This window comes from Pelodiscus sinensis, chromosome 14, assembly GCF_049634645.1.
Source record: "Pelodiscus sinensis isolate JC-2024 chromosome 14, ASM4963464v1, whole genome shotgun sequence".
NCBI lineage: Eukaryota > Metazoa > Chordata > Testudines > Trionychidae > Pelodiscus > Pelodiscus sinensis.
In genome coordinates this window covers 6531338-6544233 of record NC_134724.1, presented here as the reverse complement: position 1 = coordinate 6544233, position 12896 = coordinate 6531338, and the positions used below count along the sequence as shown (strand labels likewise).

Sequence of the window (12896 nt, the reverse complement as noted above, 5' to 3'; positions counted from 1 at the left end):
GTCAACTTCCCTTACTCCTCGTGAGGAGCAGCCCTACCAGCACAGGACTTCACTAGACCCGCTAATTCAAACCCCAGAAGATAGACTGCAGCAGCGTTGATCTTCTCTGTAGTGTAGACAAGCCCTTATAGATTTCCACCACACCTTCTGTAACCATCACCCCCATTCATTGAACTCTATAACACTCTCACACCTGAATCAACTTCCTAGACACCACGATCAGCTTAAACAATGGAACCCTACAAATGACACAAATCACCACATTTACTTTCACAGGCCCTATAACCACCAAAGACTTAGAATCATAGAAGATTAGGGTTAGAAGAGACCTCAGGAGGTTATGTAGTCCAATCCCCGGCTCAAAACAGGACCAACCGCAACTAAATCATTTCAGCCAGGGCTTTGTCAAGCCTGACCTTAAAAACCTATAAGGGTAGAGATTCCACCACCTCCCTAAATAACCCATTCCAGTGCTTCACCACTCTCCCAGTGAAATAGTTTTTTCCTAATACACAACCTAAAGTTCCACCACTGCAACTTGAGACCATTGTTTCTTGTTCTCTCATCTGCCACCACTGGGAACAACCTAGATCCATCCTCTCTGGACCCCTCTCCCCCCTTTCAGGTAGTTAAAGGCTGCTACCAAATCCCCTCTCATTCTTCTCTTCTTCAGACTAAATAAGCCCAAATCCCTCAGCTTCTTGTCTTAAGTCATGTGCCCCAGCCCCCTAAGAAAACTTCCCCAGAAATCTGTTTTCTGTAGCCAGGCACTCCAATACCACATCATGTGCACTAAAGTCTATGGGATACACCTAAACACACTTAAAAACTGCCAGCACTAAACCAAGACACTCCACCAGAGATAGATCAAGTCATGGAATGGGCCACCCAAATACTCAGAAAGAACCTGCTTCCATAGAGACAAAAGAAACTTCATAACTACATGTCATCTACCACTCCACATTGGAATTTACATGGGGTATCATTGAACAACCTATATTTGATGGGACCACATTCTGAAAGAAATCCCAAACCCCTTCTCCTGGCCAGCTCAAGCCAATTTCAATACCAGTGATGAATTTGCTCTTATCAGACATGATCTTACTGAAATTAAGAAAGGCAAAAATAGCCATCTCACCCCTGCATGGCAGAAAAGTTTCCACCTCTTGGTTTAGCTTAAAGCTCTAGCCATTGAAACAAGATCTACAACAACAGTGTGAACTTTTCCTGCGGCTGCTAGTATTGTCTTAAAGACACCCACACCACTAGAAGGAATTTTCCAGACCTCAGCTATGCACTTTCAGGGTGAACACGTCAAACAACAAAGAGGTTTCACAGGGAGACACAAGCAAGCCTTGAAATGGGGATGCTCAAACACTGCGAGAATCTCTAGTTTGATTTTTACTACTTGTTTTAGAGGCCCCAGTCAGGACCGAGGCCTCATTGTCCAAGGCACAGAACCGGTCTGGAGCAGGATCTGTTTATAGCTGTTGCCCTGCATCCTCAGAATGTTAGCAGAGTTCTTTGCAGGAATGCAAAGGAGCTGTGAAATCCAAACATTTTCTTGGTCCAGACAGATCGTGTCAGACATGTTCTGAGCAAATTTGAAATGCCCTTTTATTCAGTTCAAGGCAAAAATGCCAAAAATACTTCCTTCCCGGCCGCTATCCAAATACTCATTGTAGCCATACCAGCTGTGCCATGTTTTGGCCTGAAGAAAGATGTTACGGCTGCAATATGAATGTTTTGGTAAAGAAGTTTATAAGGGAAACAGGAGTGGAGCCAACAATTATATGGCTAAGCCCTATTTATTCAGAAGGACAAGGCAGGTGAGGTTATATCTTTTATTGGACCAATTTCTGTTGGTAGAAGGTAAAAGCTTACAGGCAGTCCCCGGGTTACGTACAAGATAGGGACTATAGGTTTGTTCTTAAGTTGAATCTGTATGTAAGTCGGAACTGGCTCCAAATTCAGCTGCTGCTGCTGAAACTGACCAGGGGCTGACTACAGGAAGCTGGAGGAAGAATTGCTCTGCCCCCAGCTTCCTGGAATCAGCCACTGATCAGTTTCAACAGCGGCTGAATCTCGAGCCTGGGACAGAACAGCTGGGCTGCCAGGTAGGTCCCTGTAGGACCAACCCGGCAGCACCCCAGCTGCTCTACCCCAGGGTCCACAACAAAAGCCTGGTCTGCTGGGGGGGGGGGGGGGCGCACTAGCTGCGCCCGCCCCCAGCAGACCAGGGACACGGGGAACAAAGCCGCAGCGGCGGCGGGGTGCCGCACCTCTGAGGCTTTGCTCTGGCAAAGCCTCAGAGGCGCGGGACCCTGCCGCCGCTGCGGCTTTGCTCCCGGTGCCTCTGGTCTGCTGGGGACCGTCTCCAGCAGACCAGGGACACCGGGAGAAAAGCCGCAGCGGCGGCGGAGTCCCGCGCCTCTGAGGCTTTGCCAGAACAAAGCCTCAGAGGCGCGGGACCCCTCTGCCTCCCCGGCTTTGCTCCAGGGGTCCCTGGTCTGCTGGAGACGGTCCCCAGCAGACCAGGGGCACCCGGAGCAGCTTTTCTCGCCCCAGAGGTCGAGGTGGCGGGACCGCTGTGCTCTGGGCGGTCCCGCTGCCTGCGAGCTCCGGGGCGAGAAAGCCCCGTTCGTAAGTGCGGATCCGACATAAGTCGGATCCGCGTAACTCGGGGACTGCCTGTATAAGGTTCACGGAGCTTTTCTTCAGGGCTGGGGAGAGTACCAATGCGCTTAAATATAAGATGGGACACATTGTTAAGTGTAAAGGAGGCCACTTAAGATGAAGAGGACAATTAAGGGTTAGCAAGCAGTGGGGCGTATCACTAAATGCTCTAATGAGCCATAAAATCAGTATGTCTGTTGAGTCCCTGGTTTTTAGCAGTTAGCACTGTTACAAATTTAATTTCCCAGGTTTGTCCTTTGATATTATTCTGCAAGTTCCCCTTGAGGGCAAAGATTGAGAGGTCAGATATGGTATGATCACTTTCACCCTCAGATGAGAGGGTGTTTTTGTCTTGTATAATATTTCTTTGTCATTCATTCAGAAGTGTAGTGATTGTCTGATTTCACCTACAGTTATTGTTGGGGGCATTTGATGTGCTGGATGAATTCATAGGATGCATGAATCTTCAGAGGTCTGTTGTGTGTGGGGCAGATCATATTTAAAATTCTTATAGTCTCAGGCTGGTCAGTGATCCAAATGACATGTTGAGGTAAGGCCCATACAACATGTAGGCCCTTGAAGTGGCATTATGTGTGACTAAAGTGGTCTACAGGCCTTCTGCTGCTGCAGGGGGTGTGAGATTTTTCACTGCTTACACAGAGATCCCTTGAATTGTGCTGATATCATTTTATCAGGAGGGAAAGAGGCAGCTGCTGTGAGGGGTCCCACCCATTAATAAGTGATAATAATGAACAAATGCCCAATAATGAACTCCCTGTTCCAGGGCTGTGTATTTTATGCCTTTTTCTGTATCTGCAGAAAGGGAATGTATCGGGCACTGTCTGGATGAATAGATTCAGTCCAGGATCTCAAAATAAGACTGTGCATTCAGTTGGGTCTTCTGAATGGAAAATGGGCTATTTTATAATTCATAGTATCCTTGCTGGCCTCCACAATGAAACTGACAGCTGGGGAAACCAAGCTGGTGGCCTAGAACAATGGTGGGGGCAAGTGGAGATGGATGAACAAAATGCTTTTAAATATGAACCTGGACAGAGATGTCTTTTAAAAGGCTGTAACAGTTAACTTACGCCCCCCATGGCTGCATCACTGAAAATGCAGGCAACTTGGCAAGAGTGAGAAATCCAAGAATTTGAGGCATGCCAGCTGGCTGTCTTTTCTGTTCTGTTTAAATTCTGGAGGCATGGAGGGTTAGGAGCCTACTCAATTTATGGAAAAATGGTTTTGTAATATTTTGGCTCTTCACGTTCATCACAATTTTATATGCACTGATAGGCAGAGTCCTAGCTCCAGTCCAGCCAACGGAGAGCTCTTCTAGCAATATTGTGTGTGTGTAAGTTTTGCAGAAATGAGAGAGAAGTAATGGGGAGTGACAGTTCTCTAAATGAAAGGGGTAAAAGGTTTGACACAACGATCTTCACAGCTCTTAGCCTCGGAGCCCGAAAAAGGAGGAAAGCGCGGCTGAAAATTAAACATCGAAGTGTTCCATGAAATGTGAGTACAGCATCAAGACTGCATGTTTACCTCTTTGTATCTGGAAATAATGGCCCCTTGGACAACACTGAGGCTATGTCTACACTCGTGGCTTCTTGCCTGTCAAGTAGTAGGTGTAACGGCGTTGCGCAAGAGGGTTTTTCTTGCGCAAGAAGGGGCAGTGTAGATGCTCCTTCTTGCGCAAGAGCCTCTTCTGAAAAAAATGGTGGCTCATTAGGTATGCAAATGAGGCTCGGCGGTATTCCACGCTTAGCCTCATTTGCATATTACTCGCGCAAGAAGCTGCGAGTGTAGACATACTCTGAATGTTTATGAATGTACAGGTGAACCCAGACTGCTCCTCTTGATATTTTCTTCTTTCTGCCCCAGTTTATCAGGCCCTAACTATATCCTCATTGGCGAACTGCAGCTCTTAGAGTAAATAGTATTGTATTTCTGTTGAAGTCCTTGGCCTAGCAAGCCCTGCCGCTTAGCAGGTGTCTCAGGGAAAAGGGGATAGTGAGATGGTGCCGTTTTGGACATTATGGGCTTGATTGCCAAGACTAGGGCCTCAACACACCCTGGCACGTCAGCGTCCAGACTGTCATCTGCCCAGCCATTCTGGCGGGTGCGCTTGTATCAGCAGCAACTGCCTTGTTGTAACTTCTGACAGAAACGCCAGAAAGAACCACCAGGGCCTTGAGCTCTGCAGGGGCCTCTTGGCACTACTGTAATTACATCTGGGGCTGGTGTGTCAGAGGGCTGAGCACCCAAAATCCAGTCACAGTTTCATGGGAGCGGTGGGTTCTCACACCCACAATTAGCAACAAGAGGCATGAGGGTAAATCCATCTCCACGGCCCTCTCCAGTTCACCGAAAGAACCAAGAAGGTTCCCGGTCTTCACTCTCCATGCACACTCCGGATCTAACCGAGGCCCAGCCAACCATTATATGCTTTCTTTGCCAGTGCCCTCCCTGATCCTAGTGACCCACCAGTTTGTCATCACTGTGACTAACTCCTTCTTCCCATGCTTGGAGGCAATTTCGGTAAGTGATTCCAGATGTATTTTCCCCTTCTTTGTGATGCTCTCTTCATTTTTAAATAGCCCTCTCATTCTGCTGAGGTGTGGGAAACTTCTTGGGAGAGCTTTAAATCTGTCCATAACAGGCTCTGTAATGTAAACAGGAAATGCTTATTTTCTTCTGATTAAGAGGCTGTTCAAATGCAGGCCCGGGTCAACGGGCAGCCCCTGATGGTGCGTATTTATGCCTTTTTCTGTATCTGCAGAAAGGGAATGTATTGGGCACTGTCTGGATGAATAGATTCAGTCCAGGATCTCAAAATAAGACAATGTCAACAAGCAAATTAATCAATTAGGGATGATTAATACCTTCCGCCTCAGAACTGGTATCTGGAATATCCCACAGTTCATGAGTGCTTGGGTCTGTTCTAGTTCAGCCCATTATAAAAAGAGAGGCCACTTGCAAAGTGGGGCTAGGGAGCTGGGTTCAAATTTTGAGCACTCTCAAGTCTAGGGATACTCAGCTTGGAGAGATTTGTTACAGGCCCCTCTGTTGTATTAGCAATATTGTCTGTCTGCCTGTGGGCATGTTACCTTAGTTGCCAGGGGTGTTCCCTGTAAGCTGAGCACTTGGGCAGCCGCTCAGGAAAGATTCCAATGCCACCCAGCTGATTAGCAGAGTGCCCATGGCTAGGGTTTGTTTCTACATTCGCACATGCCTGGGTGCATGTAGAAAAATTATTCTGCACATGGAGGGAAAAGATTAGAGGGAACATTGGTGACCAGCGGAGGGCTGGATGGGGCAACCTCAACAACCGATCAGCACTGCCCCCAGAGAGGCTGGAGGGGATCACTGCGGCACTTCCAGTCTCTTCTGCTGGCCCAGGAAATGATGAGCTGGCTTAGGAATTTGCCCTGTTTTGCTAGAAATCTTGTGAGCAAAAGCAGGGAGCATTGACAAGCAGGATGTAAATTACTGCAGTGTGAGAAGGAAATATTTAACCAGCACCTTCACATATATCCCTGTAGTGAAGGGGTGACCAACCCATTAAATGAAGAGAGCTGAAACAGCGGTGGAAAACATGCGAAGAGCCACACCAGAATTGTTGAGGGAAAAAAAAAAAAAAAAAAAAAGGACGCTGCCCCTTTAACCACAGGTTAGGCTTTTTGGCCACATCAGGTTCCTGCTGCCTGACCCCATCTTGCCAATGCCATTTTGCCATGCCAGACGGCTCCCCTGCACCCAATGAGCACGGAGCCAGGGGCTGTTTGTAGGGGTGCATGGGGCAGCTTCGCGAGCAGCACTTTCAGGGGTGAAGAGCCGCATGTGGCTTGCGAGCCACGGATTGGCTACCCCTGCTGTAGTGGGTCTGAGTGGCCACCCACTGACCCTGAGGGGGACCCCTCCCTGAGCCTGGGTGGGCAGCACCTGGCCCTAACAACTAACCTGGGTGAAAGCCAGGGGGTGGGGCCAGAGATATAAGGCCTGCCAGAAAGGCCAGTCAAGCCCCAGCCAGCAAGGAAGCCAGAAACCTCCCCAGCACAACCAAACGAGGAGCTAGTCCCTGGGGAAGCTGACGACTGGCCTGGGTCACGAGGACTGCCTGGAGAGTTTGTTTACCTGGCTGGAGGACTCCAACCCATGCTGCCCTGAGGACCTGCTCCAGAGCCAGGTACAACCTGAGGGGGGAAATGGAAACGGCCCAGGGATAGCTGACCAGGTCTAGCAGAGGGTCAGCGGGTTGCGGTACGGCCCCCACTGGCCCAGCAGCAGGTCAATGTGTTTCAGCACAGATCCCTGCTGACCCAGCAGCCATCGGATCTGCTGCTACCAGGGCCCTAGGCTGGGACGCAGTGGAGTGGGTGGGCCTGCGTCCCCCCTGTGCCCCACGCTCAGGTGGCAGTCTTCCCCCTCGATTGTTCCTGTTCAGCTGCCTGCATCTGCCAGACCCCCACCTGAGCAAGGGGACTCGGCTGGAGCTGTTGCAAACGGGCCTTGAGCTACTGAGAAACTGCTTTGCTGCGGCCCTGCCCTGAACCAGGGTTCAGATTTATAACTGCATCCTTGTCCTGTCTGGTGGCTTGTTACCCCTCCTTGATGCAGGGTTGGGCCAGAGGACGGTCCTTGGGTATATATTATCGACCTGCCCCGAACAAGGGTGGACGCGTAAAGACTCTTTGACTATAGACGGGGCGCTGTGCAGTGGGTCGGAGTGGCCACCCACTGACCCCGAGGGGGATGAGCCCCCCTGTTGCACCCCACAGGGCTACAGTACCACATTCCCAGGGCAGCAGGCTAGGCCAGATTCATCCTTCTTGTAATGGTGTTACACTAGGGAGATATTTGGCCCACTGTTTTAATGTCTCTTCCCGCAATGCCATTCAGAAAGGTGTCACATGATCAGCCTATTGACTGCTTTGACTCCTTTTTTGGGGAAGGGGGGACTCCTGAGCTTCATCAGCCTCTTTCCAGAAAGGATCGACCTTGCAGCTGCTAAGCATTTGAAGGGCAGGCAAAGGGTGAGGAAAGCCGTAAGTACTGAACAGAAATGCTACAGAACAGTTTCAGCTCCACTTCCGGCACCGAAATCATGAGGTTGGAGTTTGGATCTGGGTGATTCCAATTCAAGACACACCCTACAAATGTTCTTATCAGAGTGACCCTAAAATCGAATCCTGAACCTGCCCCACTTTGCAATCTGCAGAATTGGAATCTTTAGACCCAGTCCCCAACCTCTCAGTTTGGGTTCAGAATCCATGCTGGAGCCAGTCAGAAATCAGCTGGACTTGGGAGATTTCTACTACTTTGAGCCCTAGTCCTACACTAACAGCGCACAAGATTTTGGTAGTTTCTCATTGGAATCCAAGCTTCAGTGCTTGGACTCTCAACCTAAGTATGCCAGGCCAGACTCTACCTTCGGCTGCTCTCAGCCCACTTATAACACTGGATTGTCTCACTTGGAATCCAATTGGAATCCGTTGAGAACAGCATACTTTCTTTTCTTCATCCCTCCTCCAGGATAATTTCCCCTTATCCTTCATAAGAGATATGAAGGATTTTCCTGGGTACCTGATTCAGTCTGTGCTATCACTTTAAATTGGAAATAGGTCCAAGAATATATTCCCTAAAGATGTCAAGAGTAATACAGGGAATATACTCCTAAGTACTAGAGGGGTAGCCGTGTTAGTCTGTATCTGCAAAAACAACAAGGAGTCCTGTGGCACTTTAAAGATGAACACATTTATTTGGGCATAAACTTTCATGGGCAAAGACCCACTTTGTCAGATGCATCATCTTTACCCATGAAAGCTTTTTCCCAAATAAATCTGTTTGTCTTTAAGATACCACAGGATTCCTGGGTGATTTTATTTCTAAGTACTGTGATTCAAACATACCGGCAGCTAGAAAAGCATTTACCGGACAGTATAAAACCTGACTTACACACAGCATCAGCATTCCCTGTAAGCAGTGCACCTGTGCGGCCACCCAGGTGAGATTCAGGTGCCGTCCAGCTGAATAACAGAGTGCCCACAGCCAGCAGCATGCATTTATATTGGTGGTGCACATCTGCAGATCCGTTGGTGCACATAACAAACGTATTCTGCACATGGATGGAAAAGTTAGAGGGAGCATTGCACAGCATTGCAAGTTATTCCATTTAATTTCCATGAAATGATGACCATTTTAACCCATGCCTACATTTAAAAAAAACCTTTCCATTTCATTTTACAAAATAATTGATCTTTTCCCACCAGCATGTAGAATAAATGGTTTAATAAACAGTTGACAAATTCGGTCAATACAAACAATGACTCGCTCCATGGATCTCAATGTGCTTCACAAAGGAGGACAATGTTATTTCTTGTTTTAAATATGGGGAGACTGAGGCACAGGGAGGGGAAGTAACTTGTCCAAGGTTACCCACAAGGTCAATCGCATAGCTGGGAATCCAACCCAGATCATCTGACTTCCAGTCTGGTGTTGCAACCTTTAAGCCACATGGTCGATTTTGCCTTTCTGCAATGTCTTTCATCTGAAGGCCTGAGCAAGGGCTCTACAAACTGTATACATGTTAGGACAACCTCTGGGGTTTTAAATAGAGGGTGAGCACTAGGGTGTTCGATGCTTTGTAACCATGAGCAGAGGGTAATCTGCAGGGCCCGCAGCAGAACTGCACTCCTCACACTGGCACCTGCTACTTGGAAGGCAAACACACAGGAGGAGTTAGCAGCACTCAGTAGTTTGGGGCCGGAGTGACACTGCAATCTCCTGTTATGCATGGAATCCTACTGAGCAGCTAGACTCAAGGCTTGGAAAGAAAAGGAGCTAGATGAGGATCCAGACGTGACTATTTCAGCTTTTGTATTCTAGAGCACCCCCTTGTGGCAGGGACTAAGTGGCAATGCTGTGGTTTCTCTTTGGGAACCTGAGAAGAAAGGTCTGTAGGGACCCACTCCTTGGGAATCCAGCTTTCTCCTTTTTAAACCTCCATGTATTCTCGTCTATGGAGTAGAGGAGGGTCAGCATCCTGTTGACCGTATAAACCGTGTCCCCCCTGATCACGGCAGTGAAAAGCGCGCCTTTGCTGTTCACGTATTGCCCTGGTAAAGCTGTCCACTGCAGAGTGGTAAGGTTGAAGCCGTCTATCACACACCGCAGGAAGTCGTCCGAGGGCCCGTTCCGCATGATGTAGAGATTATCTCTGTGGGCCACCATGCAGTGGCCGTAGCTCTGAGGCCTCTTTAAGGCTGATATTGGAAGCCACTCATCTTTCTGGATCTCATACTCATAAATGATAGTGGTGTCTAGTGGCTTCCACAAGCAGACAAATATCCGTCCCATGGTCTGTGCACAGGGTGCACCTGCTGTTGGCTGGGGTAGATCGGAGACAAAAGTCCAAGTGTTGGAGGACACGTTGTATTTCTCCACAGACTTTAGCAAGGTCTTTTCAAATTCTCCTCCTATGGCGTACAGATAACCTTCATGACCTGTCAGTGTGAGGTCATACCGGAGCTGCTGAGGGCTGGAAAACTCACTCCAGCTGTTAGCATCTACGTCGTAGCAAAACCCGAGGTCCACAATTTGTTTGCTTGCTCCGCGGACTCCACCCACTATGTAGATCTTATTATCCAATGTCGCCATGCCAGCCAGGAAGGTGCTGGCTGTCAGCGGTAAGCAGGAAAGTGTCTTCCATGTGTTTTCATCCTCATCCAGGTAGCAGATGGTTCTCGAAAGATCCTGTAGAAACTCAAAGGTTGGTGTATGGGCTCCCACTGCGACAAATGTGCTGGGCAGAAGGGAGTCCACGTAATCCAACAGGTCAGCAGAAAGACAGTCTAAGTACTCCTCTAAATCAGAATAGCTGTCTCTAATGAACAGGGCAGCACTATGGAAAAGGTCCAGCAAGCCAAACATGGCAGCAGCTTGATAAAGGACAATGCAGTTATCGGAATTGATGGAATGAATCAGGTACTTGGTCATCGACTTCACCTGCAGAAAAGCCGCACATTCGACCGCCTTCAGATTCTCCTCACATGTCAGCACAGGTCTCTCCCCTGCCAGGACTCGGAGCATGAGGAGAAATCCCACGGCACTCACGTCTCGGATCTGGATTTCATCTTGCGTGCTCTCCTTCATGCCAGATTGGAAGAGCGCACGGAAGTACTCACTGTGTTCCACCAGCAGAGCCTTGTCCGTGGCGAAAAACTCCTCCTCCACTTGGATACGCACTCTTCCCCTCGGGAACGCCTGCATGATCTGAGCCTGAGCCACCCTTCTAATGCCGGGGACCTCAGGAGGGGAAGCAGGCCGTGGTGGTGTCTCAGTGCATTAGCAAGTATACAATGGAACCCAGAGCCCTTCTCAGTATGTCAGCTGCCTCCCAAGCAGATTACGACTCCTAACTCTTCAGCGATGGTTTGCTAGCTTTCTGAGCCTCCCCAGACTCTAAGAAGCTGCTAACTTGTAATATAAATACCTCCAGCTAAAGATAGCTGTGCCCCATGTGATTGGAACTGCCAGCAATGAAAGACATGAACAGAGACTGTCATTGGCATCCATGGAGTTCTCTCATCAGCTGATACCAGTGGCATTTCTTCAAATGAAACACAGAGAAGCCACTCCAGGGATGGACAGCACTTGGCTGCCTGTTGGTCATGGGATCATCAAATAAAGGTGGAGTGTAATTGTACTGAATGGGTCCGATTCATCACAGCTGTAACTTGTGAAATCCCTGCAGGGGTGAGGTGTGGTGCTGATACCCCAATAGCGTAGGTAGCCAGCACGGTTAAAATGCCACTCAGTGCCCTTGCCAGAAGTACAGGTTTGCCCCCACCCCATCAGGGTCTATCTCCCGTGAATTAATTAAGCACTGAAGTAAATCCTTTTTCCTCTCTCCGGTGTAAGTGCAGTAAGGAAAGAGGAGGTGATGTTTAGGTGCAAACAAGCTAGAATGTTATTCAGGATTGATTACAAAGGAGGGAGAAATGGGGAAATAACCTGACGCAGATTTGACAAACATAAAACAAAACTTGTGATCGTGATAGCAACAAATAGGGGGCTTGAAGCCCAGACCTTCTAGATCAAACCTTTGGCTCTGTGATTAAAATGGTAAGAAAACCCCTAATACAGCGACTCCTCTTTCCTCAGCACTTGGCAGAATCTGCTACTCTCAGGCTGGGGAGGAGCACTAGGGAGTCCCACAATGTCCTGTCCTGGGCTGGCGGGTGAAGAGGAGTTGCAGGCTGGCGACAGTACAAGGATGGTAAAACCCTCTTCTTCCTCCACTGCAGGCGCTGCTGGGATGGTCCCTCCTTGTCAGATGGTAGAACAGACGGACCCGGGCACGGCTACCACTAGGGCGCACAGCCCTGAGGCTGAGGCAACAAAGTCCTTAGAAAGCCCCCAGGACGGGAAACGTCTGAGGAGAATAGAACGCTCATGACCACTTGGCGGGAAAATCCGGTTTAGGCTGGTCTCTGAGTGCTCGGTGCCTGAGGTGATCCAACATGGAGTCCTAGGTCAACGGTTACAAACTCCCATTGTGGGTGCCCCAATTACTAATGTAAACACCATCCTAACGTTAGATTTTAACAAGGTAGAACAATTAAATCATACTTAAACAAAATACCCTAACAGTGCTCTCCTGAGGTTACCTAGGCAGGTTGGTTGTATAAGTTTCCTGCCTTGTTGTGTATCTTGCTTGAGGCCATAAGGAGCCCTGGTTTAGGAGGCTGGCTGCTTAGCGTTTTCTAAACTTCAGGGCTACGCCTAGACTGCTCCCTCTTGTGCAAGAGAATATGCAAAAGAGGTGAAGCGGTGAATATCGCCACGCCTCATTTGCATACTTAATGAGCCGCCACTTTGCACAAGGGGCTTTTGCGCAAGAAGGAGCTGTCTGACTCTACACTGCTCCTTTTTGCGCAAAACCCCTCTCTTGCGCAAGAGCCATTCTGCGACTTCTTTTCAGGAAGAACAGCTCTTGCGCAAGAGAGGGGTTTTGCGCAAAAAGGAGCAGTGTAGAGTCAGATGGCTCCTTTTTGTGCAAAAGCCCCTTGAGCAAAATGGCGGCTCATTAAGTATGCAAATGAGGCATAGCAATAGTCACCACTTTGTCTCATTTGCATATTCTCTTGCGCAAGAGCGGGCAGTCTAGACATAGCGCTCGCCTCTTTAAGGCATCCCACAATCACACTTTTGAAAAT

At 48.8% G+C, this 12896-nt stretch overlaps 1 protein-coding gene and 1 long non-coding RNA gene across 2 annotated transcripts; one reads left to right on the top strand and one right to left on the bottom strand.

Annotated features, from left to right (window-relative positions):
- The first annotated feature begins 3922 nt into the window (after window positions 1-3922).
- Window positions 3923-12466, top strand: LOC112546828 (uncharacterized). The gene is made up of 3 exons (XR_012895696.1): window positions 3923-4191; window positions 5138-5217; window positions 11985-12466. It is a non-coding gene; the product is annotated as an uncharacterized LOC112546828 (long non-coding RNA).
- KBTBD13 (kelch repeat and BTB domain containing 13) lies at window positions 8658-11132 on the bottom strand. The gene has a single exon (XM_006129190.4). It carries the CDS (start codon window positions 10945-10947, stop codon window positions 9586-9588), a length of 1362 nt encoding a protein of 453 aa, XP_006129252.1. The 5' UTR covers window positions 10948-11132; the 3' UTR covers window positions 8658-9585.
- Window positions 12467-12896: the final 430 nt, after the last annotated feature.

Excerpts from the sequence above, each read along its gene's own strand:
- KBTBD13 (XM_006129190.4), bottom strand. The coding sequence starts at position 10,947 with ATGCAGGCGTTCCCGAGGGGAAGAGTGCGTATCCAAGTGGAGGAGGAG.